Source organism: Phoenix dactylifera, chromosome 11, assembly GCF_051530095.1.
Source record: "Phoenix dactylifera cultivar Ajwa chromosome 11, Ajwa_hap1_PhDact_Kaust_v1.1, whole genome shotgun sequence".
In the NCBI taxonomy this organism is placed as follows: Eukaryota; Viridiplantae; Streptophyta; class Magnoliopsida; order Arecales; family Arecaceae; genus Phoenix; species Phoenix dactylifera.
Genome location: NC_143200.1, coordinates 7,093,666 through 7,120,048, shown reverse-complemented (window position 1 = coordinate 7,120,048; position 26,383 = coordinate 7,093,666). Strand labels below are relative to the sequence as shown.

The 26,383-nt window shown below is 37.8% G+C and overlaps 2 protein-coding genes across 9 annotated transcripts; both read right to left on the bottom strand.

The window, feature by feature from the left end:
* Window positions 1-547: 547 nt before the first annotated feature.
* LOC103718707 (GATA transcription factor 4-like) lies at window positions 548-12,526 on the bottom strand. 3 transcript variants are annotated; one of them, XM_088706714.2, is made up of 4 exons: window positions 12,432-12,526; window positions 11,430-11,509; window positions 11,198-11,262; window positions 548-1,230 (listed from the first exon to the last, which is right to left on the bottom strand). In XM_088706714.2, exons 2-4 carry the CDS (start codon window positions 11,433-11,435, stop codon window positions 744-746), a joined length of 558 nt encoding a protein of 185 aa, XP_088562840.2. In that variant the 5' UTR covers window positions 11,436-11,509; window positions 12,432-12,526; the 3' UTR covers window positions 548-743. The 3 variants fall into 3 exon arrangements, 2 of the variants coding, with proteins under 2 accessions (XP_088562840.2, XP_088562841.2); XM_088706715.2 differs by having other exon boundaries at window positions 11,430-11,504; window positions 12,432-12,523; XR_015971101.1 differs by lacking the exon at window positions 12,432-12,526 and having other exon boundaries at window positions 1,094-1,230; window positions 11,463-11,603.
* LOC103718708 (PHD finger protein EHD3-like) lies at window positions 12,447-21,525 on the bottom strand. Of its 6 annotated transcripts, none has more exons than XM_008807636.6 (7): window positions 20,838-21,525; window positions 20,052-20,528; window positions 16,246-16,482; window positions 15,856-16,149; window positions 14,625-14,714; window positions 14,327-14,371; window positions 12,447-13,699 (listed from the first exon to the last, which is right to left on the bottom strand). In XM_008807636.6, exons 1-7 carry the CDS (start codon window positions 20,952-20,954, stop codon window positions 12,731-12,733), a joined length of 2,229 nt encoding a protein of 742 aa, XP_008805858.4. In that variant the 5' UTR covers window positions 20,955-21,525; the 3' UTR covers window positions 12,447-12,730. The 6 variants fall into 6 exon arrangements, with proteins under 6 accessions (XP_008805858.4, XP_008805859.4, XP_017701101.4 ...); XM_008807637.6 differs by having other exon boundaries at window positions 16,246-16,479; window positions 20,838-21,434; XM_017845612.5 differs by having other exon boundaries at window positions 20,043-20,528; window positions 20,838-21,424.
* Between the last annotated feature and the right edge of the window lie 4,858 nt (window positions 21,526-26,383).

The following is a 26,383-nucleotide window of genomic DNA, read 5'->3' as shown; positions in this document are numbered from 1 at the left end:
GCCAAGCAAGAGCTGCCTTGCAAAGAAAAGGAAGAAAAATGGGAGAATTTGCTGCTCTAAGAATGAGCTTCCCAAGGTATGAGAAACTATCTAATATGGTGATTTTGGTATCTAATAATCTTGAAATCGTCTCTCATAAAAAAAATTAATTGCGGGATCAAGAGATCTACAATACCTCCAACTTCATCCTTCCACCTTGCCCCTTCACACGGATACACTCCTGTAGATGTAGAAATAAGCTGGTTGCTTGTCCAAAAATCGGCATATGCAACTACCAGAAGTGCAACTTTTCAATCTAAATCCATAAGGCCTCACTGCCAAAATGCTAGTAGATAGGCAGCCAACAAAACACATCTGCCCAGCCCTAGTCATAGGAAATAGAGTTTCAAGTGATTAGATGGCCAGTGGCGTTCACCACCATGATTTCAGCCACACACACACACAGAGAGAGAGAGAGAGAGAGAGAGAGAGTCAGAAGTTTGCTACCCCTTCAATACAAACAAACATTACCATGAAAATATTAATCCCAACCAAGAGAGAGTCATTAGACAAACACATGCATTACAAACCATGACCCATTACAAGGTATCTGCCCAAAAAAACACAACAGCTTCCAACTCCGACATCAAACAGAACCAAACCTAAATAAGGTTCTTGAGAAACTTATGAAGATATGAAATGAGAAACACAGATTATTTCCTTTTTAAACTAGACTATGACTCTTTTAAGTACTGCAAATATTTTCAGTAAATATGGCCATTGCTCTTCTTGCTTTTCCTCCCCCTTCTCACCTTGCAAACCTTCTTGTGAGTGGCTGCATAACCAGTAGTACCACGGGCAGGTCTCGATGCAGGTTGGTGCTCTGGCAGGAGCCGCCGGGACTTGTAGCGGATTCCACAAGCATTACAGAGGGTCCCGGGCCCATCAGGCCCAGACCTCCATAGTGGCATCTCCCTTGTGATGCAGTGGGTGCACTTCTTCAGCATGTCGAAATGAACACCATCCTTTAACAGGTGGCCATAGAGAAGGCGCTCCGGGGGGTCTAAAGACCATGTTCTTCGTCCAACCTGTCTGGTCCTCCGCTTCTTGGGCACTTCCCAATCAGTTAAAGCATCACAGAGCTCACTCTTCTTGTCTCCACCATTGGGTAGTAAGTTGAATACCAGTGAGTCATCGTAGAGGGCCGGGAACCACTCCAAGTCCTCCACAGGGTCATCAGGCACACATAACCTGCCATCACATGTTTCTTCTATGGTGACATCCTTTAACATGTCATCAATATCAAAGGGTGGAGAGAATAGGTTAAGGTTGACAGGGGGCATGGCTGCAGTTGGCTAAAAAGGGTTGAGGGGTGGTAAGAAATATATATCACTACCAGAAGAGAGCATATGGCACTGAATGTCCTATAATTCCGGTACTCTGAGGGAATAACAGGAAAGGACTTTGGTGACAATTACCACTTATGAGTTAGAATAAATTAATCCATCCAAACAGGGAATAAAAGAGAATAATAAATACATATGCTGCTTTTCAGAAAAGAAAAGGTATATAAATAAATAAATGCAGATGCCTATCTTGCCAACTGGGCTGCTCAAAGAGGTTAATAGACCAATAAATGCCCAAAGTTATTGTGTTGAAAATTTGAAGGCAGTACGTTGCTGATTTAATTAGTTTTAAATGATTCATTTAGTTGGTTTCTTATTCTATAATAGGAAAGGATTCTGGTGAAAATTTCAATGCTGAAAACATAGTAAGTAATTGTTCTCTTATGGAAACATTTCAAAGATAATAAGAAAATTTGCTTTTTATATCATCTTGGAACTGTCAGCCATCACACAGGTGGTTTTACTTACAGAATCAATCATTTGATCGACTTTGCACAACATGCGATCATCAAAGAATAAAAGTTCAGATAGTTTATGGTAGTTTCAGATTTTCCTCAGATTAACCTTAAGGATAATACAAAATGAGTACATTACATTATTTATGGGAGGGATTACTACTCTAGCCTTCAGGCATATCAAGAGACTAAAAATCAAGAAAATCAATGTTAAATTTTGCTTTATTTAAATAGCACATATTTCTTTTAAAAAAACAACAAATAATGAAAAATCACTATGTTTGAATCCTAATTCTGTTGACTTGGAGCAAAGAATCAGACAGTTCACACTGTGATAGAAGAAGGGCTACGATAGTTTACACATTTACACGAGCATTTGATGGCAATGGATTTTTCTTAAAAATCATGATAAATGAGTAAATTACTATGCCATTTTATGGGAACGATTATCACACTGGCCTCTAGGCATATCAAGAAAGGGAAAGGAATACAATATCTTTACCTTTATTTAGAAAGCATATATTTAACTGACACCAAATGGCATGATATGAAAGATTCAACAAACCACATTGAATCTTGAGCAAGACAGTTTGTATTGATCAAAAATCAGAATATTCTTAGATTTTTTGGGGATAAACTAGTGCGAATTTTACCAAGAAGTCACTTGGTGCAAAACTTTGCAGGTCTGACTTTCAACAAGAGAGAGCAAGCAAGGGAGAGTTATAGATTTCACCCTACTCAAAGCTCTATGGAGCCTATATACAAAACAATAGCATGAGAATACAAATTGACTCGAGTGTTGATTTTACAAAAATATAAATGGATTTTATGTACTTTTAATAAGCTGCAAATGCCAAAGTTGATACATGCAGATCCTTAAAAGTGACTCTAGATCATTGATTATGGCTTTCTTTTCAGCTATTCTGAATCTTTAATTTTTTAAATATGTACTCTGTTATATGTATCGTGGACATAATGTGTTCTAAGTAGATTAGTTCATGATGCGGCAATATATGTTTTATTGCCATGCCATTAAATTAAAAATAAGTTATGACCCTTGTAGCAGGGCCTGCCAATGAAGAAAAAGAGATAAAAGAGAAGCAAAGGAATAAATGCAAAACCTTTCACACTTGGACATCGTAAACCCTTGTTCACCCACCCCTTCCCCTACTCTCCTAATATATCGATAAGTCAGTCAATCCATAATGTAAATTTGGCATTTCTGGAACTTTGTTTTATTAAGATTTACTTATTTATTAAGACTTGAGCTTCATATAGGACTTGTATGTGAAGATTGAAGAATTTAGGGTTTTCTTCCTCTTTTTCTCAAGTCTTTAGTACTTCATCTTCATTGTTACTCTTAAATCCTCATTATTTTTAACTACACCACCCCCCTTCTTTGATTTTGCATCTAATTTACCCCTTTTTATCTTTGCCATTATTGTCTAAGAGCATACCTAATCTGAAAATATTTCCTCACCTAAAATGATTTCCTGCAGTCTCAATGCTATAGGTTGTATCAATCAATCCCAAAGTTCCCATTCCTAGAGCAAACAAATTTGTCAGGTTCAGCTTAAGGGTTATAGTCATATAGAAATTGAGCATCTACATTAATATGTTAGGAATGATTTCCAATCAGTCCTTAGGTATGTGAACAAGAAAAGGATTATGGCACAACATGAAAATTCATTGGATCAGGTTAAACCATAATCATTTTCAGCATGAATTATCGCCTCAAGTTGGTTTACATGCTGCAGCAGAAGGGAAAGTATAGTCCACAACTCCACATATTAGGAAGTTCACACATGAGTCTGATCTCATTGGATTTAACCTAAAGATTATGGTTATTTACTAAATTACTACATTAACATGTAGCAAGGACTAAGGCATGTCCAAGGAGAGAAGAAAAAGAGTAATTAATTTGTGTTGTTTTAAAATAGCCACACACTTAACTGATACAGGATAGCATGGTACATGGAGATCCATCCAATAAAACAGCTTGATACTATATTAGAATCAGCTAGAGGAAATCCTCCTCCTCCCCCCACCCTCCCAAAAGGAAAAAATAAAAAGAAAGAAAGAAAAGAAACCAGTTGGAGTTAAATAATTTTGGTGCAAACCTTGAAAAGTACTTCCTCCAATCAAGTTAAAGACTTGAAGACCATATGAACTCAGTCCTATAATGCCTAACAACAGCCTACACTATAACACCAAAATATAATAACTAAATTAAGTATCGGTTAGAACTAATTAAAATACAATTAATTTTAATCAATTTACAGAAATTGAATTCCACCTTGAAAAGAACTATAAACTATAGCATGATCAATCTAATAAGCTATATAGCAAATTGTGGTACCTTCTTCACAATACGTATTGGATCACATATATGTTGTCAATTCAGCATCATAAGCAACAATTTTCCTTTTCAACTTTTGGTATGATAAATCTTTTTTCCTTTTGAGAATGGGCGGAAGCCCGGTCAAATGCCGAGGTGAGTGCAAGATCAAAACCAAGTCTCTTGTCTCAACACAAAAGACTTTACTGACTCAGCTAGTCGCCACCGTATAGGTATGACAAACGTTGAAGATACTCAAGGATATGGTTTTAGAAATTTTAGCTAAGGCCATCAATTGATCTGAGAAGCCCAAGCTCAGCTCCAGTTAAACTCAAATTAAGCTAAATTCAAATTTAAATGAACCAAGCTTGGATTTGGTTCATGGGCTCAATATTAATTTTAAACAAAGTATGAAATCACTCAGCTCGATCAGGTGCAGTTCAATGAAAGTTTCAATTGGTAGCATAGTTAAATTATTATATTTTATAAGTGATAATATATCTCATAGTATTTTTAACAACTTTTAAATTTATGATTTACAATTAGATATTAATTAGTTTCTAAATTTAATTGCTTGAATCAGTTGCATGCATTTTCAAACTTCTCATTTTTGAGGAAAATATGTTTATTCAAGCTTAAACAAACTTTTAATTGAAGATATGAACTTGAATGAAGCTTCTGCCAAGCTCGATTCAAGCATGATACAAATCTTGAACTGACATCAGCTTCATTTTAGGTTATCAAGTTGATCAGTTAGGCTTACATTCAGCTTAGTTCAAAATTAAGCTTTAATTTGGCACAATCAATTAATAAACAAATCAAGCTTGATCTCAAAATACAAGCTCAAAAATAATTTCAAACTAGTTTGATCAAACTCAAACTTGATAGATCTTGGCTTGATTACACCCTTAATTTAAGCCCATGAAACTTGGGTCCAATGGTTGGCACCCCTTTCCTATGTTTTGCTCTTATGGGAGGTCTAAGGTTCAAAACTCAGCGATGGCATTACCACCATGGCACCATAGTTCTCACAAATATCTTAGAAATTTATGAGCAAATAGATATTGAGTTAGGCACTATTCTCCAGCAAAATCACAAGTAATACAAATTATGATCATACTATTAAATATTATGTTAAAAACATCATTGGTGCATGTGATATTTTGTCCATTTTTCCTTCTAGCTTATCTTGATAACCTTTATAATTAATTCTCTCTACTATTATATTGGAAAACAGTATGGGTAGGACTCAACCCATTTGTCTCTATTTTTGACATATTTACAAAGCTACCCTTTATGACAAAAGAGACTCCATCAAGAAAGACTCCCCCCTATATTTTTTCTTCTTTTTCAGGAAAAATTATTAGTGTTTATCTTATTCCTTTTTATAAAGGCCCTCCACCACCCTTTTTTCCTCTCCCTCTTATTCATAAAATTTCTGCTCTGTTTTCTCTTCTTTCCTTTTCCACCCCATGCACTAGAACATGCATTGCATGTGCTAAATCCTGTCCGCAGAAATGTAAACATGATAGACATCTTCATTTGCAATTAATAACAATAGAGCTTCTAGAGGAGGATACCGATGGCCACATGGTTATCATATTAACCAATCTGTATCAGAAGTTGAATCATTTGAATCTATACTACCAAACAAAAGAAATCATCTTCTTATATTATTTAGAAATATGATGTGGTCTCTTTTATGATCTTATGTATTTGCATAGACAACATTGACCTTGATAGCTTCAAAGCTCTCTCTCAAGTGCACGCTAATAAGATAATGTTCTGTGAAGATATAAAATTCCTGAGAGGCCAAATGCACACATTGTTGGCTGTTCAAAATAACTGAAGCTACACAAGTTTCACATCAATGATCAAATATGGCTGGCATCTCATATTCAATAAAAGGCCTAATTGGCTTGAGACAATCTTCGACTCCTACCATTGCAAGCATACTTCAAGTCAAGGTTAGCTAAACCGTCCCGAGCCGAGCGGTTTGAAGTTTGAACCATACCAAACCAAATTGGCCAAGAACTAGAACAGTTCGGCTGCTCCAAACTGATACCGCTTGGATCAATTTGCAATCCAATGGAAGTGGAAGAAAAGACAAGAACAATTTCTTGTGCAAGGAAGAAGATAACTTTCATTCAAAAACTTGGATTTTAATGTTCTTAGGCTTGTTGGAAAGAAGAGAAAGAGACCTGAAACTTTTATGTTAATAATTTTTCTAAATTCGGCCATTTAATGCTCTGAAAATGGCATGCAAGTTGTCTGACGTTCATGCACCTGCATCATACTCCCCCGGTTGAAGCTCAACTCGTCTTCGAGTTGTCCAATGCCTCTTCTTTATCATGATATGGAATTAGATCAGAAATATTGAAGGTAGCAGAAACTCCATAGTCACCAGGAAGTTCAATTTGATAGGCATTTTCTCCAATACGCTTAAGAACTCGAAATGGTCCATCAGCACGATCTCGAAATGGTCCATCATACAAGGTCGCCTTCTTTAAATGATGCCGAGCGTCGATACTTATCAGCTTTCTCCTTAAACTTTTGATTGCTCTTCTCAATCTTGGATCGAACTTGCTCATGCATCTTTTTGATTTCATTAGCCCTTGCTTCTGCATCACCGCTAAATCGAACAACATGAGGAAGGGGAGCTAGATCAAGGGGGCCATTAGGATTGCACCCATAGACGATCTCAAAAGGACTAGCACCAGTAGAACTACTTGAGCGGTTGTATGCAAACTCCGCTTGAGGAAGAATTAAGTCCCATTGCTTCTTGTTGTTGCCCAAATAACTTCGAATAAGATTGCCAAGGCTTCAATTCACCACTTCCGTTTGACCATCGGTTTGTGGATGATGAGAAGAACTGAACTGAAGTTTGGTGCCCAATTTCGCCCATAAAGTCCGCCAAAAGTGTCCTACAAATTTTGGATCTCGGTCCGAAGTGAAATTCTTTGGAATGCCATGAAGTTTGACAATCTCTCGAAAATAAAGATCAGCAATTTTAGATGCATCATAGGTCTTCTCACAAGGTACAAAATGTGCCATTTTAGAGAATCGATCAACAACCACCATGACCGAATCCTTTCCACGTTGAGTGCGAGGAAGACCAAGAACAAAATCAATACTTACATCCTCCCATGGAGCTTGAGGTATAGGAAGAGGAGTATAAAGGCCGGTGTTTTGAGCTCGGCTTTTGGCAATATGGCATGTTCGACATAAGTTGACATGTCTCTCTACATCCTTTCTCATCTTCGGCCAAAAGAAATTTTCTTTGACAAGGATTAAAGTCTTGTCTCGGCCAAAGTGTCCTCCAAGTCCTCCATTATGGGCTTCTTTGATGATTGCTTGGCGAAGAGAGCAATTAGGAATACATAATTGGTTACCTTTAAATAAGTAACCTTCTTGAATTGAATAATCTTCATGAGGAGCATCACTGCATCGAGCCCAAATCTCGCCAAAATAATCATCATTAGAATAGAGATCTTTGATGAAATCAAAACCGATTACCTTAATCTCCAAGGTTGATAACAAAGCATGTCTTCGACTAAGAGCATCCGCAACTTAATTGAGACTTCCGGCTTTATGACGGATGGTGAAGGTAAAAGATTGCAAAAATTCAATCCACTTGGCATGCCTTGCACTAAACTTGTGTTGAGTATTGAGGAATCGCAAGGCTTCATGATCGAAGTAGAGAACAAATTCCTTAGTCACAAGATAGTGCCGCCAATGACGAGAGCCTCAACAATAGCATAAAATTCTTTATCATATGTTGAATAGTTATTTCGCCCATCTCCAAGTTTGGCACTAAAGAAGGCAATAGGGCGTCCTTCTTGACAAAGCACTGCACCAATGCCCACATTAGAGGCATCACAATCCACCTTGAAAACTTTTTCAAAATCTGGCAAGGCAAAGATAGGGGCCGTTGTCATTAATACCTAAGCTTCTCAAAACTTTCTTGAGCCAAGAAAGAGAATATGGGTGGTGGTGAGGTTTTGTCTTGAGTTTCAACTTTTCCACCATCTCCATTGAGACGCAATTCTCGCAACTTCCTCCATCGATAATAACATTGCAAATTTTGCCATGAGCCGTACATCAAGTATGAAAGATGTTGTGCCGGAGCCACATGTGATCATCTTCGCTTCGTATTGAATTCAGGGTTCGACGGACCACAAGAGCTTCACCATGATCACTATATGTGATGTCTCCTTCAATTTCATCATATATAGAATCTGACTCATTTTCTTCACTATCACCTTCTTGGGCAAGAGAAACCACTCTTCTATTTGGACACTTAGAAGCAATATGCCCATAGCCAGAACACTTGAAACATTGAGGTCGAGATGATATTGGCCGAGAAGAAGATGAAGCATCTTTTTTCACCATCGTGGTTGGCTTAGATGTAGAAGACGAATGAGATTGTGATGCACTCCCCCGGTTAGGAATGCCCTCATGCTTGAAATTTCGGCCTCCAGGAGCATTTGTTAAACCTTTTTCTCGCCGTTGTTGAAGTTGGCGTTCCACCTTAGTAGCAAGTTTAATAACATCATTAAGAAAAAATAAAAGAATGGAGGTGTACCATATCATGGATGTCACGCCTCAATCCGCTAAGGTAGCGAGCTATTGTTTGCTCTTCGGCCTCTGCTACACCACAACGAACCATAAGATTGTCGAACTCTTCAGTGTACTCCACGGTTCGCATCCCTCGAGTGAATTGATACATAGTGAGAAATGCATCTTGAAGGTAATTTTCGGGAAGGTACTTTTTGCAAAGCTCTTTCTTCATTTTCTTCCAAGTACGAATCTTGGTTTTGCCCTCCTTTGCTCTTTGCAACTTGAGGCGCTCCCACCAGATTGATGCATGCTTTCGAAGCTTGATGGCTACAATCTTCACTTTAAGCTCATCAGGGACCTCTTTGTAGTCAAAGATCCGCTCAACAGTGTTAAGCCAATCTAGAAAGATGTCGGGTTGCATTTTTCCTTCAAACTCAGGAATGTCTACCCTGATGTATGGAAATCGAAATTGATGACGATGTTGGTGAGATGAAGAAGAGTTGCTCCTCCTACCACGACGTGAACTTTGGTCACGGAAGATGTTGCGATCTTCTTCAGTGGTGCCACCCTCCTCTTCACTCGATTTTTGCTCATAACGAGCCAACCTTTCGGTAAGGTTTTGGACTTGCTGCCGCAACTCATCATTCTCTATGTCGCGAAGATCTCGCTCTCTACGAGGTTCTTCATCGCTAGAACGACTTTGGTTGCCTCGGCTTGCCATGGTTGGTTGAAGCTTGCGTCAACACCACCACGAGAAATGCGATAGGATTCTTCTCGAAACGTCAAGAGATGATAACCTCGCTCTGATACCACTTGATACCGCTTGGATCAATTTGCAATCCAATGGAAGTGGGAGAAAAGACAAGAACAATTTCTTGTGCAAGGAGGAAGATAACTTTCATTCAAAAACTTGGATTTTAATGTTCTTAGGCTTGTTGGAAAGAAGAGAAAGAGACCTGAAACTTTTACGTTAATAATTTTTCTAAATTCGGCCATTTAATGCTCTGAAAATGGCATGCAAGTTGTCTGACGTTCATGCACCTGCATCACAAACAATCCGGCTCTTAATAAAATCCCAAGCCCCCCTCCCCCCTGGCAGAGTTCTCACCTGATCACACTCGATTTCCCCCTCCCTCCCTTTCTTGGATGCCTCCTTCCATTCGTTAGAAGCTCCGTCTCTCTCCTACACATGCCTTCTCTCATTCCCATTGAAACCCTCATCTCCAATTGGAAGACTCCCCTTCATTCCATATCCTGCAGCTCGACTGTCGCGGCTGGCCTCCTCTGCTGCCTCCTTCATCTGCGACTGCAACCTGCACTTTTTCGGCAAAGATTCCCATGTACGACTCTTGATCTCTCTCTCCCCCTCTCTCCCTCTATCATTCCCTCACTCTCTCCCCTCCCCTCCATCTCCCTATTTCGGTACACTGCGACAAGACATGGTACAAACCCATACTGTACTATACCGGTAGTCAATAGGTACAAGTCACATTACCGGTTCGGCAAACCTTGCTTCAGGTTACACAGCTTACAAATATATATGATATTTATGTCCATGAAATATCTCATTCAAAGGAGAAAGAAACCTGAACAATGCTAGATTCAATGTTTTTTTTTTTTTTGAGCGAAAGGATAGGAGAAAGTCCGGCCTAAATCAAGGTGAAGGCAAGATTCAGGCCTAGATCACTAGTGTCCAGCACCTCGTGGCTTGAACAATTGAGCCCGTTCTCACCTTCCAAATGAATTGTTTCTTAAAGTTCAAATATGAAGCATTTTCTTTTTCAATGAAAGAGAACCATGTTTTCTTTTCTTTTCTTTTTTTTTGAGCATCATTTAACAAAAGAGTTCTAGGAAACTGACATGCTAACAATCCAAGAAACGATATTATTTGGTCGAAGAAGGCAATTATGGTTTGTCATGTAAATCTCATTTATGAGTATCCATATTTGAGTATGTCATGTCATCAATGCTAAGACTGAGTTTTGACTCCCTTAATTATAATCAGCTACTTTTTCATAGTTTGACAGCAAATGCTTGATAAATGACAAATTATGAATCTTAATTTCCAAATGAAATCATTTATATGATATTTTTTATTAATCATATTAATTACAGATGCAACAACTCCTAAACATTAGAAAAGTCTGCATCTTAGTAATATCTCCTAACTATTGACTAGAAAACATTCCAGAATATGTGAATGGGCACTAGAGATTCTAATTACCAGGGTCCAGGTCCAAATGCTCGGTGATGTACCATCCAAGATTCAAACCCAAAACCTCTGATTGTGTGGAATACATATGATGCTATTAAGGGCACATATGGCATGCAGAAAATTCATAATCACAATGCAGAGTATCAAAAGGTTGCAAATGCTCTTTGAATATTAAAATTATATACTGTGAACGTGAAGATAAACATCTCAGAATTTTAAGAGAGGTAAGTGATAAAAACATCACCTAGACAAATTGCTTAAACGAGGCATCAAACACCGTTTACACAATCCACCAATGATACAAGTGCCCTGTCAAAGCAAACAATTATATAATATCATAAGATATTCCTCCAGGTAATTCATGCATCATTCATCTACTACTTTAAAGAAAGCTCAAATAGATGGTGAACTCCACATATCCAGTCCCGTAGATGAATCTGTGTCCACACAGCTTATAAAAAATAAAAGCAGTGTACCTCCATGCTTCGCTATTTTTAGCATATTCTCACCTTCCTTCCACAGGATACTCCTTCCTTCAATTAATACACTATCTTGGCTTGGTTGTAGAGAAAGAAACAAGAATGCATTAGCCAAAAGTTAGCATATTTATCAAGTCACAGAAAATTAAAAAAAAAAAATCTCTACTCAGACAGAAGACTACAGTCATCCATGCATTATATCACATGCAGGGCACATGTATGCAGAAAAATTAAATTTTATTACTTAGTAATCAGAATTAAATATTACATTGTTTTTCAGTATGGTGACAATAAAGCTTTTAACTGAATGGCAATGTCTGAGATTGTCAAAGCATATGGAAGGAACAATCATATTTTCTTGAATAAACACTAAAGGGATGGTCCTCCAGCAAGCCATTTGCTGGTTTAGAGATAGGAATTTTGTGCAAAAAAAAAAATCCTTGCAGAGTTTTGAATGTGTTGCAAAGTTGTTGAACTCTCCTTTCTATTCTGTTTCAACTATTTACTATCCTTCCTTCCGGACAAGTGTTCTTTCCCTACTCTAATTAAATTTGGTGGGCTGCAACCCTCATTTTTCCCTCGAAAATAGAGAACCGAGATTGTTTATCCATTAACCTTTTTATCTAAAACTGCAGCTACATGCTGATCAAATGAAAGCAAGAGTAAGTGTAAATTAGGAAAATCCAGCTTTCAGAATATTAATTGTTTCCTGATCTTTTATAGTTCAAGATAAAATTAGACATTTCAATAGGAAAGTTAGCATTCTTCACTGAAAAATGCAGTGCATTTTACTGGATAAATGAAAGCATTTGAGTAGAAAAAACTAACATTCTTCCCTGGAAAAATTCAGTACATTATACTGGAAATTACATAGGTTACATGTCCTCTAAGAATGCTCTTAACAAGATACAGCAATTGTGTTACAGCAGTGGGAAACTTCAGGGAAAAAAGGAAAAAAAAAGATAAAAGATATATGTCACTCTAGTTGTTATCACACACCGTTAAGAAAAGAAATCTACAGAATACAGCTTCTTCCAATTCCTTTCTTAATTCTTATCCTGCAGCAGTTCCTGCCATTATACATGTCAAGCATTAATATTCTCACTCGAGGAATAATATCCCCTTTGGCAGAACCCTTATATCATAAATCGTTCTATGCTAAGATCTAATTAAAGTTACAAATGGAAGAGGAAACACCCATATACATCGAGGGAATATTAAGAAAAGATTCCTAATTTAGCCATCACTAAATCAAAATCCTTTGGCATATAGCACAACGCTGCAAGCAGTGCGGTAATCTACTTATCTTTCTTCCCAGCTACCAATTGATCTTCGGAGCTCAGCTTCTCAGCTGCACTCAGTAGCAAATCCATAGACTCATTGGCCTCATTAGCTTGCCTTACATCGTTCTTCCTATGACGTTGTAAGATCCATTGTTCATACCTTCTCATCCCTTCTCTGGCCCTGGCCACATTGCATGGAATACAGTACCACTGGCCTTTAGGAATAGAAGTACGAGGTGGTTTCATGCAGTAGGTGTGGTAAGCCTCATCACAACCATCGCACAAGACAATCTTGTCATCGTCTTTATCACAGAGACAAGCTCTACAGAGGCAAGATGGGCAGTACCAACCAGGCTTGTTTTGTTGTTGTGCACTAGCTATCTGACTAGTTTTCAGGCATCTGATATGGTAGAACTTGTAGGGGCAGTGAATATGACCACAAACTAGGAATCTCTTATCTTCATCCTCACAAGTTCCGCATAGCTTGCACAACCGTGACATAGCAGTCCTTGACAATTCTGGCGACTCATCAGACTCCATATTTGAAACTGAGCTTTCTCTGGAGTCATTAGCCATCATGGTCCTGCTTCCACTCTCATTTTCTTCTTTTGTTTCTGAAAATTCTAATCGATCACAGACTGGACACTTCTGGTGCGAGCTGTCTGGATGGATATGGGCAGAGGTAGGCTCAGATGATTCCCTCTTGTTTGTACGACAGGCAGAACAGTACCAACTTCGAGTTGGGATCTCTTTGATCGCAGGTTCAATGCAAGAGAAATGGTACATTGCTTCACATCCATCACAGATGAGGCTCTGCTTGCCATTCGCTTCAGTGCCACACTTCTTGCAAGTGCAAACTTTGTATAGACTGGAGGCCTTAGTTTGATCGGGTTTGGTGGAACGGTCTGACTCACATGAAGCTAACTGCATTGTGGTATATGATTCCACAGAATTCACTTGTTCAACACCTGCTCGATAAGTCTCCTGCAAAAGAGTGAATAATGAAAACCAGCAACATGGAGAAATTTGATGGACAAAAAACTGGTAATGCAATAAAATAAACCAGCATTATGACCAAGGTCAGCGAAACTGTCTCGAACCAAGCAGTTCTACCCATTCCGAGCTGTACCAGTGACTCACTAGTACGGTTCCGGCAACGGAAACGAGACGTGTTGCCGGGGCTAGAGAAGAAAAGAGAGAGCGAGTAGGGGAGGAAGAGAGAGGAAGAGATGGTGGACGTCGGTGGAGGGCCGCGGGGGGCGAGGCCGCAGCCAGTTCCCCTGCGTTCGAAACAAGGGTCCAGCCATGGCTAAAAAATTTAGAAATATTTAAATGAAGTCGGCAACTTAAAAATTCCGAAATTTTTTAGCCGCGGCCGTGTTTCGAACGACCCCCGCCGGCGTCCGCCAGCCTCACCCTCTCTCCCCCTTCTCTCTCTCTCCCTTTTCCTTGTTCCTACGGTATTGTGCCCTCGTCGGTATAGGCCCGGCACGGCCCGTACTGACTCAAGCCGCTGGAGAACCGATATGGTGCCCGGTATTGGTTCCTCCGACCTTGATTATGACAGTCCACATTGTATGAACCATAATTTTCAAATTAACTATCACTCGCCTCAAGTTTATGTTCGCCCGCCCCATCAACTAAGTCTTGTCCAACCTGTACACATTTATTAGGCAAGTTAGAGCAGAATATCACAAGCATAAATCAAATATAAGTAGCAAATTAAATGATTTAAAAGCCTTAAATATTAGCATTCCAAGTCAGTAAAACTTCAGACACTATAAGAAAGTCACTTTTTCTTCTTAAGCACGGGAAAATATTATATGTTAACAAGACACCACTTTCCATGCAGCACATGAAAGAGTCAATGTCATATTGGCAGTACATGAAGGGTCCATGACTCTCATACCTGCTTCTGATAGGATGCCCGTGATATGTTTGAAAGACTACTTGCTAGAAGAACCATTTCTCGGCCAATTTTTTGAAAGTTATCCCATACCTGCAATACAAGGCATGAGATATTTATTCAGCAAATCTCTAATGGATCCTCATAACTGAGCCCACCTATTACTTGCTAATTGAAGTTTTCCCATTGATCCAGGGACTTTCAAATGGAAGGTCTAATTGAACCGGGAAAATCAGATATATCAAAAAAAAAAAAATCAAAATCAGTTTGCTTTACGCAATCAACTATATCCCAAAACAAATCTTAAACTAGTTCCATAAGGTTCAATTTTGGTGCCGGACAACATATTATTTCAACCAAAAGAATGATTAGCATACTTAAACAAAATATTATCCTATTACATATTTGAAAGAAGTACTCTACAGTTCAATTGTACGCCACAAGAATTCAACATAAGTGAACACATCAAAAAAACACAAAAGATTCGATGGTCATGGAACTAGATGCTAAAGAAATTATACAGGACAGTGTCTAATCCCATATCTTCTTTTGTTACATCACATTGACAAAGCAGCAGCAGTTATGATACCATAGCATTGACTAGACCTTGAACAATCAGGTATCCTCCAAATTTTAGCATTCAGGATTTCAAAAATAAAGGATTTGTTGAAAATCGAGAAGTTCTAACCATCCGCAAACAGAATATTGATGACCATTATATTCATGAAACAATAATTTATTGGTGGAAGAGAGAAGGCCATCACGTAATTCTCTCTGTGTAGCTACTTCAAAATGAAAGATCAAAGAGTATACAGGTGCCGGTGAACCACAAATAGAAGTGAAATAACAATATGATGGGTTAGAATTAGATGATGCCAATTGCAAATAAACCAAAACCTCAACAAAGAGACACAAAAGAGATGACAAAACATCAAGATACCAACAAAGTTTATGTGCATTCATCAATGAAAGATTGTGAATACAAACAATGAAGTTATTGGTTTACTTACAATATTGAAGCTTTCAGCTTTCCACAAAAAGGCATCCAATAGGCAGTAAATTTCCAAAAAAATGCATTCTTAAAAAAATGCAAGTCTGAAGGCATATGTAAATACATTCTCAAATCTCAATATAGCAGTTAATAACTAACATCAAGAAATCACCAAAATATACATTGAAGAAAGCACACCTTTATAAGATACACTAAGGGAAAAATGAATAATTAAATAAATACCTGTTGCATATCTTGATCAAATAATCCAGGCGACTTCTCATATTCCCAATTTTTCATCTTTGAATTTATCAGGCTAAAGTCAAAGAATCTCTCACCCTTGTTGTCTTGCAAGGTTACACAAAGTAAATCACACAATAAAGCAAATTTCTCTGACCGTAGAATATCAAGGAAAACATTTTGGCACTTTATAGTGTTGGCATTTACATCTGAAGCCCCAGTTTTTGATACATCTGAGGCAGCACCACCCAGTCTTTGAGACTGACTTTTAACTTCATTAAGGCCCTTATATCTGTCCTGATAATGATGAATGTATACTTGCTTATAAAACCACATAATCTAAACTTTCCAACATAGGAGAATGACAAATAAAACAAAATAAAACAATAATACCTTTGGCTGTGTAGTGTCCCAGGGGGAATCAGTCATCTTGAACTTCCTGGTGAACCCAGAAGGACCACAAATGAGTGCATCACGGATGCAGCCTTGAATACCACTACCTTCGCTCGCATCTGGCAACTGCAGCAAGTGTTCCAGTACTTGTCTCCAGTGACTATGTATTCTAGCATGATCATCTTGCTCATAGGTACTACTGTGCAAACCCGTGTCATGAGCTTGCTTCATATCCTGCTGCAAGCCAAGTGACCACGGCATTGGTTAAAATGAAAATGAAATGGTCCAAATAAAATTACTGCAGAATTACTTGACTAACAACTAAAAAAACAATGTATAGGAATGAAAAATAGATTAGAATTAAAATTTTTAACTCTTAAAAGTCCATTGGTAATAAGCTAGTAATAATGTAAGAATATTTCTATATGGAAAAATATGAAGGACCCTAACTGTATTTCAAAATCTCATTCTTATGCACCAATTAAGGGGTTCCATATACGTCCACATACCTTCTGCATGAAGTACTTATATTTCCATAAATTTCCATATAATTTTTTTTTCTAAAGATGAAGCATGGCACTTTTTAAATTATCAGCTGTATATATGCTGGACATGAGTTGACAGCATAGAACAAATGGTTGGATAAGTAATAATTAGCGTCTACCAATAAATCATGCACCCAAGATAATGATCAAAATCACAGATCAACCAAACTAGTATCTTTGAATGAAATTAGATAGAACCCCAAAAAAAAGTAAAACAGAGAAGAGAAAGGGGTTGAAGAGTTCAGCTATTAATGGCCCCACTAAATTGTCCTAATAAAGGTGGCCACCTACTGGTGGCTAAATGACTACAGTGTTATTTTACATAGGTTCATCCACCAATAGCTGTTTTTATGCTATGTAAATGATCCACAACCAACTTGTTAAGGCCCATATACACCAAATCAAACACATTAACCTTGATAAAGTAAAACAAAATTGGTACTACATCAACAAAGGGCACATATCTTTGACTCCCCTCCATATTTAGCATAAAAATTAAAGCCTCCAAGCTTGTAATAGCATCTGAACCATGGTCTGCCGAACCAGGCCAAACCCCCTAGTTCTGGCCGTACCGAGTCAACCTGGCGCGAGACCAGGTCGATTCGGCTGTGGGAGTCAGAACCGACCCTGAATCGGTCGAAACTAGTCTGAATCGGCCCCGAATCGGCCAATTCCAAGCATAAACAATGCAAACCACCTGGAACCGGTCCAAACCAGTCGGTTCGCACCAGTTCGGACCAGTCCGAGCCGATTCTCCCTCCCTCTCTTTTGATGTGGTGAAAAGGCTTGAGAAGACAAAGGAACGAGAGCTTCGGTGAGAGATCCAAAAGTGATTATAACCCATAGCGTGTTCCTTATAGAATGAGCTTACAGTACTACAACACCGTTTGGTTAAAGAGATGGGCTGATGTGCCTCCTAGTTATGTTAATGATCCAGATATTTACGAGAGGCATCACCACTCGACAGGATTTTAGATATCGGTATGTATTTTATAATTTAAATATATGTAATTGATTATATTATTTTATATTTTGTATCTCACTAATAAATTAGGATATTTCATATTATTACTTGTAGCATGTAACATCTCACTAATCATTTTATATTTTGCATCACTTTAAAATATCAAGATGTATCATTAAGGTTATATCGGGATCATAGAAACATAAAAAAAAAAATCAAAAAAACATCAAATTATACTTAAAATCATTGAAAAAGTTGAAAAAAAATTATTACCAATAAACCAAACCTAAAAAATATTGAAAAAAATAGCGCCTCTATGTATCGTGTGTCGATACGTACCAAACCGGTACCGAACCAGCCGCCGACCGGTATGGATCCCGGTACCGATTCGGCATACTTTGATCTAAACAATTGTGTCTTGTTCAATCTCTTGCAAATACTGCTACAATCACAAGTTGGGAGTGTCTAAGTGTCCAATCATTTCTCCAAGAATTTCTTATTGCGGAACCGTACCAAATATTATACTCATACCTATATCCAAGTGTCGGATGCAGGTACTTCGGGGTAAATTGAAGGGTCACTTGAAGGCCTATAAAAATACTCAAGAGAAAAGGGAAGTGACTTACTCTTTCTGTCTTGTGTACACCTTCACTTTTGCCACACCAAGTAATAAATAGGAATCGTAGTCCCCCATCCCTTTACAATTTTATCATCTAAAAATGGTCAAACATAACGGAAATAGGATAAGTTAGGTCTGAGTAATGACCTAGTGAAAACAAATTAGATAGAAACTAATATTGAACCAAGTCACATAGGCCTTGTGGTTGCAGCATAGCAAACCCGAGACGGATAACCCTAACTCTCACAAACCCTCCAAGATTTCCTTAATTTTGAGTTGGTGAAAAGTAGGTTGATGGACGCTTGGAGGGATAAGGTGAGAAAAAAGTGTGAAGAAGAGAGAGAAGAGAGTTCTGCAAACTAACTATATCCCACCTTTTTGGTCTATCTCATTTTTGGCCCATTGACCTAATAACTTCAACCCCTCAAAAAGCAACCCTCTAGAGGGTTAGCAGGATAGCCCAGCCCTAACTCACATTTATGAGGCAACCAAAGAGGGTTTTAAGAGTTTGGTTTGGGTTTGGACTCAGCCTTACTTTTAGGAGGTAGACCCAAAATTGAAATTTTGAACTGTCAGCCATGTCTAGTTGGATCATGTAACACATGTTCAATCCAGTTCTGTTCAACTTAGTTTAACAATAGGATGTAGGTCTACATCTTCAATCCGAGCCAACTCCCATTCTGGCTCATGTTGAAATTGCACCAGTTCAGACCTAATCATTCAACAAACAGCCCAATAAATATTCACTGATCACTCTTCATTCCAAAGTCAATTCAAGATTGATCAGTAAGTTGGCCAGTAGTCAAAACCATGCAAAATGCTAAACCAGTAACCTAAAGCTTAAACTTGAGTAATGCATACTCAGTTCAATCTGGTAAAGCTATTAGCTTATACCGATAAGCATGCTGCATTAAACAACTAGTGCCCAGTGCCTACAATGAATCCATTCAAACGATACGAGTCATTATTGCAACATTATGCAAATTTAATACCTAATAATCTCTAATAGCTAAATTTTTTCTCTTCGCTCTGATTATTGTCGCAAATGAGTCTGTTGTATTTTGATAGAGGAATAGCACCATGTACACCAAAAAAGGAATTGCAATATGAATCATAACTCCCATCCATTTTTCATTAAATTTCGGCTAGGATGAATATTTTTAGAATACAAAAAGAATGAATGATCAATGATGGTAAAGAAAAAAAGAGGAAAAATCAAAGATCAATACAAGGGAGTGAGAATTTGAAAGATTGATGTGTATGTATATATGTAGTAGAATTATGGAGTTGTTCATGATCTTATAGATCAAATATGTTCCAAATCATAAAGCGAAAGTGTTATTGAATGGCATCATATCGAATTAGCTAGTACTGCAATGAAAAGAAGCAAGTCTTCGGATAATACATTTATGTATGTAGAAGAAAACCTCTTTTCAGTTCATAATATTTTAAATGATAGCATAATCTTTAAAAAAAATACCATGAGCATTATGAATGATGTGTTTGGGTCTTTCAAACAAATCTTAAATATCAAAATATCTAGAACTTACATGTTGAATCTAACAACTAATACCAAAAGAACATGAAATACAACATATAAATAACTCAACTCATATACTTATATCAAGCATGGATCATGATGAATTTAAATGGATCAATCAATACTAACATTAGATACCTTAGCCATGCCAATCTTAAACCGCTGAGTAGTTGTCATTGATCGTTGAGTCGCAGTCCTGGACCGCTGACTAGCAACCCCAGATTGTTTAGTGGCTCTCTTAGATAGTTGGCTGGCATTCCTCCCCTGCATCTCCAGGTCAATTTTTAAATTATCCTTATGAACTAAAACATCTTCATGATCAAACTTGGACTTCATCCTATCAATACCATTGCGTGCAGCTACCTTCACCATTCTGTGCTTTTTCTTTTCTATCAGATGGTTCATCATGCTTTTTGCAACATCCTCTGGAACCTTTTGGCATTTTTTAACATCACAAGTACCAGCAATATGTTGTTTAAGCCTAGAAACCCCACCACCATTTCTAACCAAGCCACACCAATTGCACTTCCAGTGAAACCTAATTCCATCAACTATCACTCCATGCTCCCACCCAATATCCCGATTTTTCCCTATATGCAAAGGCATGTTTGAAACCTACAAATCCACACACATAATCAATTTAACACATACACACATAAAAAAATCTAAGATTAGGGCATAGACATAAAATTCAATTATACAGCTTAAAATTCAATTATACAGCAAAACAGAATCACAGAATTCGAATGACCACCACATCCCTGCAAAGCTCGAATAACTAAAGCAAATAAGAGAACCAACTACGACCTCAAACCTCAATCCAAATTCCACGAAGTTACTGATTTTCTTGACAAAAAAATAAAAAATTCAATCTTTAGTATCAAAAGTGCAATAAAGGAAAAAAAAAAAAAAGAACGCCCTTACCTGGCAGGCGTCCGAACTTGACCTGCCACGCTTCCTCCTCTTGTAAGTGATTAACCCCTCACCAGACGAGTCCTCCAGCTTAACAAAGCCACTGCATCTCTTCTCTTCGATGGCCATTTTCTAACCAAAAAAAGAAAAAAAAAATCGCCCTACAATCACGAGATAGGATTCCACCGACACCCAAGCCGTGAAAAGGACAACGCGAGCCGGATCCAAAGCTTAACACCGCCAGAAATTACCTAAGAAAACCTCTAAAAGAACAAATTTTGGGGGAATTTCGAGCAAGGGGGCTTCCAGACGAACAGAAGAGGAGGAAAGATCGGATCTTGGAATGCCAGAGATTAAGAATTAGAGGTTGGGAAGGAGAGGAGGAAAAACCCTAGCTTTCGGGGGGGATGGGAGAGATTTGATTTTGTGGGAGGGAGGGCCGAGAGGAGTCGGCTTGTGGTCGCGTAGAGTGAGAGAAAGGCGAGGAGACACAGGCGGCATAGATACGGAGCGCCTGACACCATGCCACTCGGAGAGTGATAATAGCACTCCTGGTTTTTAAGACATCTGCGCTCCGTTTCTTTTCATTCTTATGGGGCAGAGGCCAACTGGAGGGTAGGGGGGGTGTAAGGGTACTGTTAGTGAGTATTGAAGGGATTTTTCTGACCTTAGGCAAAAAAAAAAGGGGATTTTTCTGGGCAGTGAGGTTTGGTGCATCCGAAATGTTTAAATTGGGCCATCTTTCTTGGGTAGTGAGGCTTGGAGCAATATATTTACTAGAGGGATTCAAATTTTGTGGTGGTCCAAGTTGGTTCACTCCAGGTGCAATTAGGTTGAGAGTAGGCTCGTAGTAGGATAATAGTAGGGGTGCCATGAAGTCGTGTTTGGTCCGGCTTTTGTCTAATCCTAGACCAAGAAAGATCTGCATTTGAATTCTTATCCTATCTATCAAAGAATCAAGTAGAGTAAGGTTTCAACTTATATTGGCATTTATGATAGGCAAAATGAGAGGAGAGATGCTAACCTGCCAGTTAAGCAGGCTTCTTGTGCTTCAGTCACTCAGGCAGATATTATTGGAGTATGCCAGGTAGTGGCTTAACTGCTCCAACAGGAGCTGTTTCAGGCAGCTCCTCAACCTATCTATCCTCCTGAATCATACCATGAGAGGTTTAGGAAGCTCACCCCATCATAGTTCAAGGGCGGAGCTGATCCTTTAGTAACCGAGGCATAGATTTGGAAGATGGAGACGATGTTTGATGTGTTGCAGTTCCCCGAAGATGTAAAAGTGGGAGTGTCCATTCCAATGCTCAAAAAAAATGAGGAATTTTGGTGGGCTGCAACCAAGATTGCTTATGTAGATGATGGGAATCAACTTTCTTGGGAGGAATTTAAAAGAATATTTTATGAACAATATTTTTTAGGGTCCATGAGATAATAAATTTCTAGCTCTGCGACATACAGAAAATATATTAACGCTGGAATATGCCAATAAGTTTAATAAGATAGGATGCTTTTTGCCCACATGTTATTGTGTCCAAGAGAGGCAAGGATAACAAATTTGAGCAAGGTCTAAGATATCTAATTCAGTCTCGTTGATCTCACCTCTTCAGTAGCTATAAAGATGTATTGGAAAGAGCTCTAAAAGTTAAATCAGAGTTGAAGAGATCAGAGAGGAGAGGGGTGACAAAAAGAGACCTAAACTGACAGAAAATCGGAATGACCGATCAATGAACTACAGGAGAAATTCAAGTAAGAAGAAGAAATTTGAGGCTTGTGACTATTGCGGCAAGTTTCATGCTAAGCCTTGTCTTAAGAAGTTCGAAGCTTGCTTTGCATGCAATCAGTCGGCACATTTAGTACAAGACTACTCCAACAAAAAGAAGAATGACTCTAAACCTGCTAAATCTAGTGATCAAAGACAGACGGGGAGTGCACGGGTTTTTGCACTGACATAGCAAGATGCTAGTAGTGATGGGTAGTGGCATGTATAATTTCTATCACCTCAGCAAAGAGAGAGAGAGAAATGAAAAAAAGGAGAGAGAAAATTTAAAAATAAAAAAAAAAATAGAGAGATCCAATCCTTGGTGCAACCTTTCTCTCTCTACTTGAATTGTAGATCCTGAACCAGTTTACCGAGTTCGGGTTTGAAGCGTGCTCAAGTCCATTTCAATTTTGTTAGAGCTCTTTAATTTGTATTTAAATTTTTTAAATAGTGGAATGTCAATTAATTTACTTTTTTAAATAGTTTTGAATTGGTGCAGCTGATTTTTCCATCTGAACTTGATGATCTTTGGGCCAATAGATGAAAGTAACTTGGAACAAACCGTACAAATTTTTGAATTATTAGTCAATTTTAATTTATATAGACTATGAAAATATAAATTATATTGATATGATTGGCTTTGCAATTTTGAATCAAGTATATGAATGTTTTACGATCCATGTTTTTATAGCATTGTCTCATGGATGCTTATGTACGAATGATTTCTAAAATTATGAAAAAGTACATTTTCCTATGAAGGCGATACATATAGGGCTCGTTTGGTTCGCGGGAAGGATTTTTTCTCATAGGAATATAATTCCTGTGAAGCATATTTCTATAAAAAGGATGCCTAGGAAAGTACTTTTGGCATGCTTGGTTGACCATGAAAAAGTGACAGATTTCCAAAGTGCTTATATTTGGTTGACCATCCACTTTTCTGAAAAAGTTATATATAATTCCTATTATACCCTAAATAAAAATTAGATTTTTAATACTTTGAATCCAATGAGGATCATTGATTTGATGCTAAAGGGTCTGTTTGAAAAAAAATAAAAATATTTCGATTTTCGGATCACGAAAAAGTAACATTTTCATATTTCTCATGGAAAAGACTTTTCATGAAACGTGGAAATCATATTCCTATGGGAATACAACTTTTTCATCACTCTTCTTTGAAAACTCCAACCAAATAAGCGGCATCTCTTTACTTTTCCGTTGACCACACTTTTTTCCGTTCTTTTCCCGCGAACCAAACGAGTCCATAGGGTCTAATTATGAATTATGAACTTTCATAAATATAGTTGATTTACAAAAAATAATTTTATCATAGTTTTATTATTAAAGATTATTTATGGATCACGAACTCTATAAAGCCATTAAGTATCTTATTTACGTATGAGTTAAGAAAATATATCTTAAGAACATCTGAAATATTTTATGAACTATCAGATTGCTATGACAACCCTAGAAATGGGGACCAATCGCACTCTGGAGCTAGCATCCAACTAAAATGGCCCTTTGCCAATGAGTTAAAGTCGGTAAAAAATATAAACTATGATATTTTGTTGATTACAAAAAATAGCCCCATCATGGGTTATAGTGACTATAGCATAAAAAATCTGGGAGCAACGTTTAATTGATAGTATGGATAGATGACAAATATTTGACGATTATGAATATTTTAAGTTGCATTTTTAGCTTTATAAACTTGCATGATTTGTGCATACATAATTAGATTGCTATGATGCAGTTTGTTATTATGTTTATAAAATATTTTATTTTATAATAAAAATTTAATTTTCAAATTATGCATTAAATCATATAAAAGTTTATGCTTAATTCAGTAAGGCGATGCATTGTTACTTATTGAGCCGCAAAGCTCATTTGTCTCTTATATTTTTTTTTCAGATAATTAAGGTTGCTTGGAGCAGGGAGGAATAAATGAAATAGAGGTGAAAGAATAAGCTCCAATCATAGTTGCAAGCTATCAATAAATTTAGTTATGATTATAAAGTTTGGGTTGTGTACCCTTGAATATTCAAATGTTGGGTTTAGATGCTCTATACCCACCTCTCTTTGTTTAACAAATGAAAAATCTTTGGACTAATTTTATTATTCTGTAAATTTTTATAAAAATTTTAGTATGAACTTCGTGTTATTGTGGGCAATACCCCGCGGTAGCATGGCTATGTCATGCTCGGGATCTAGGGTGTGACACTGCAATCTGGGCATAAAAATCTTATTTACCCTTGGTTCTTTCATGATCCTGTCCTGACAAGGACTGCAAATCTAACAAGAGGAAATTTGGTCGGTAGCCAGTATGTAGTGGGCTGCTTTTGGTGCATGAAAAATATGATGATCAACCATTAACATGGAACCAATTTTTTTCCCCGTATGTTCAAACGCCTCCTTGTTCATAATTTATAGAGGTGCACTACAAACAAATTTGTTAAGACCGATCAATTATCATCTCTTAATGGATCAAGGAAAAGTTATAGCAAGCCTTCAAAACCTATATTCAAGAACCCGATGTAGCAAGGCTGGGTAAATTAGTCATGAAATTTACAAGGACCTGATGACGATTAAAGTTTTAATGTTACCATGAGTATCAAAAGTATGTTGATATTCCTCCACACAGCTGGGGAGAGTATGAAGTTCATAGAGCTCAAATGCATGACATGCAGGAGTTGGCACCAGAGTCATGGTCACATAGTTTGTGGGGTATCTTCCATTATCCTTTGAGCGGCCATGCATGACTAATTCAAGAGGGAGCATGTGATGAATGACTGAGATATCAAACCATAGATGGGCGGTACAACATTACACTCAATGCCAATTAATCAGGGTCAACAAGCCTATCTACTATACCAGGCCGCAACCACCATCTTAGAAATAAATATTTAGGATTGTAATTGCAGGAAAAATGCTTTAGTAATTCAGAAACCTTACTCAAACGTTAGTTGTTTGCAGCCAGCTGAATTACTTTTTTGAGTGAGCTTTGGGTTGATGTAGCAGTGCCCAGTTGCAGGCGTAGCACAAACCATTCTCTAATAAAATAATGAAGCACCAGACAGTCCATGATAAAGATTAAAGGTTGAATCACCAAGAGACCTAATAATGGATTGAAATAACTAAGATTTCATGCTCCAAGAAAACCAAAATTTCTATGCTCAAAGTTTTTAGTTTAAAAACAATAACTTACTGCGTTCGATCTTGCCACGACGCCAACCAACAGTTCTCTTGATTCAGCTTGCCTTTAGATTATGAAGCACATAAGAACGTCGCGATGCGCTGGAGGCAACCATCAAAACATTATGTGGGCAAGACTCGAAAACTCGTGGAAAAATAAGCAATATGTTGATGGAGAGAGACATAAGATGTTAAGATGTCTAGCCTGAATCAGCACTCAATATCTACGAATCCCTTGGGCATTCAATCTATTACAAAACTTTAGATGAAGAATAGAACTTCCCCTTTTTCTCGTGAGATTTTGGGGGTGGGATGGTGGCGACAGTGGCTGCAGTTATGGTTAAGGAGCAGAACTATTGTTTAAAACGCAGGTAACAGGTTGCTTACTGGCTCATCCTCTAAAAGAAAAATAGTTGAAGGGAGGTCGCGTCGGAGACATCTTTATCTGAGGAGGAGGCTCTACTCAGCATTGTAGACTACCCAGTGCACCATAATCATTAAATCTGAGTGATCACCAATTTGCAGTCACTCTGTCATCTGTGACATGGCTCAACCCAAGGTTCATGATTACCACAGAGTGATGGATTCTCGGAATATGGTTTTATGA

Coding starts and splice junctions, on each gene's coding strand:
- LOC103718708 (XM_017845612.5), bottom strand. CDS start 20,954: ATGGCCATCGAAGAGAAGAGATGCAGTGGCTTTGTTAAGCTGGAGGAC. Junction 16,483..20,042: donor GCATGGCTAAGGTATCTAAT/GTTAGTATTGAT, acceptor CTTGGCTTGCAG/CAGGATATGAAGCAAGCTCA. Junction 13,700..14,326: donor CGGGCGAACATAAACTTGAG/GCGAGTGATAGT, acceptor ACTCTTTTGCAG/GAGACTTATCGAGCAGGTGT.
- LOC103718707 (XM_088706714.2), bottom strand. Junction 1,231..11,197: donor CGTTTAAGCAATTTGTCTAG/GTGATGTTTTTA, acceptor ATGTGATGGCAG/GTTATGTGTGCCTGATGACC.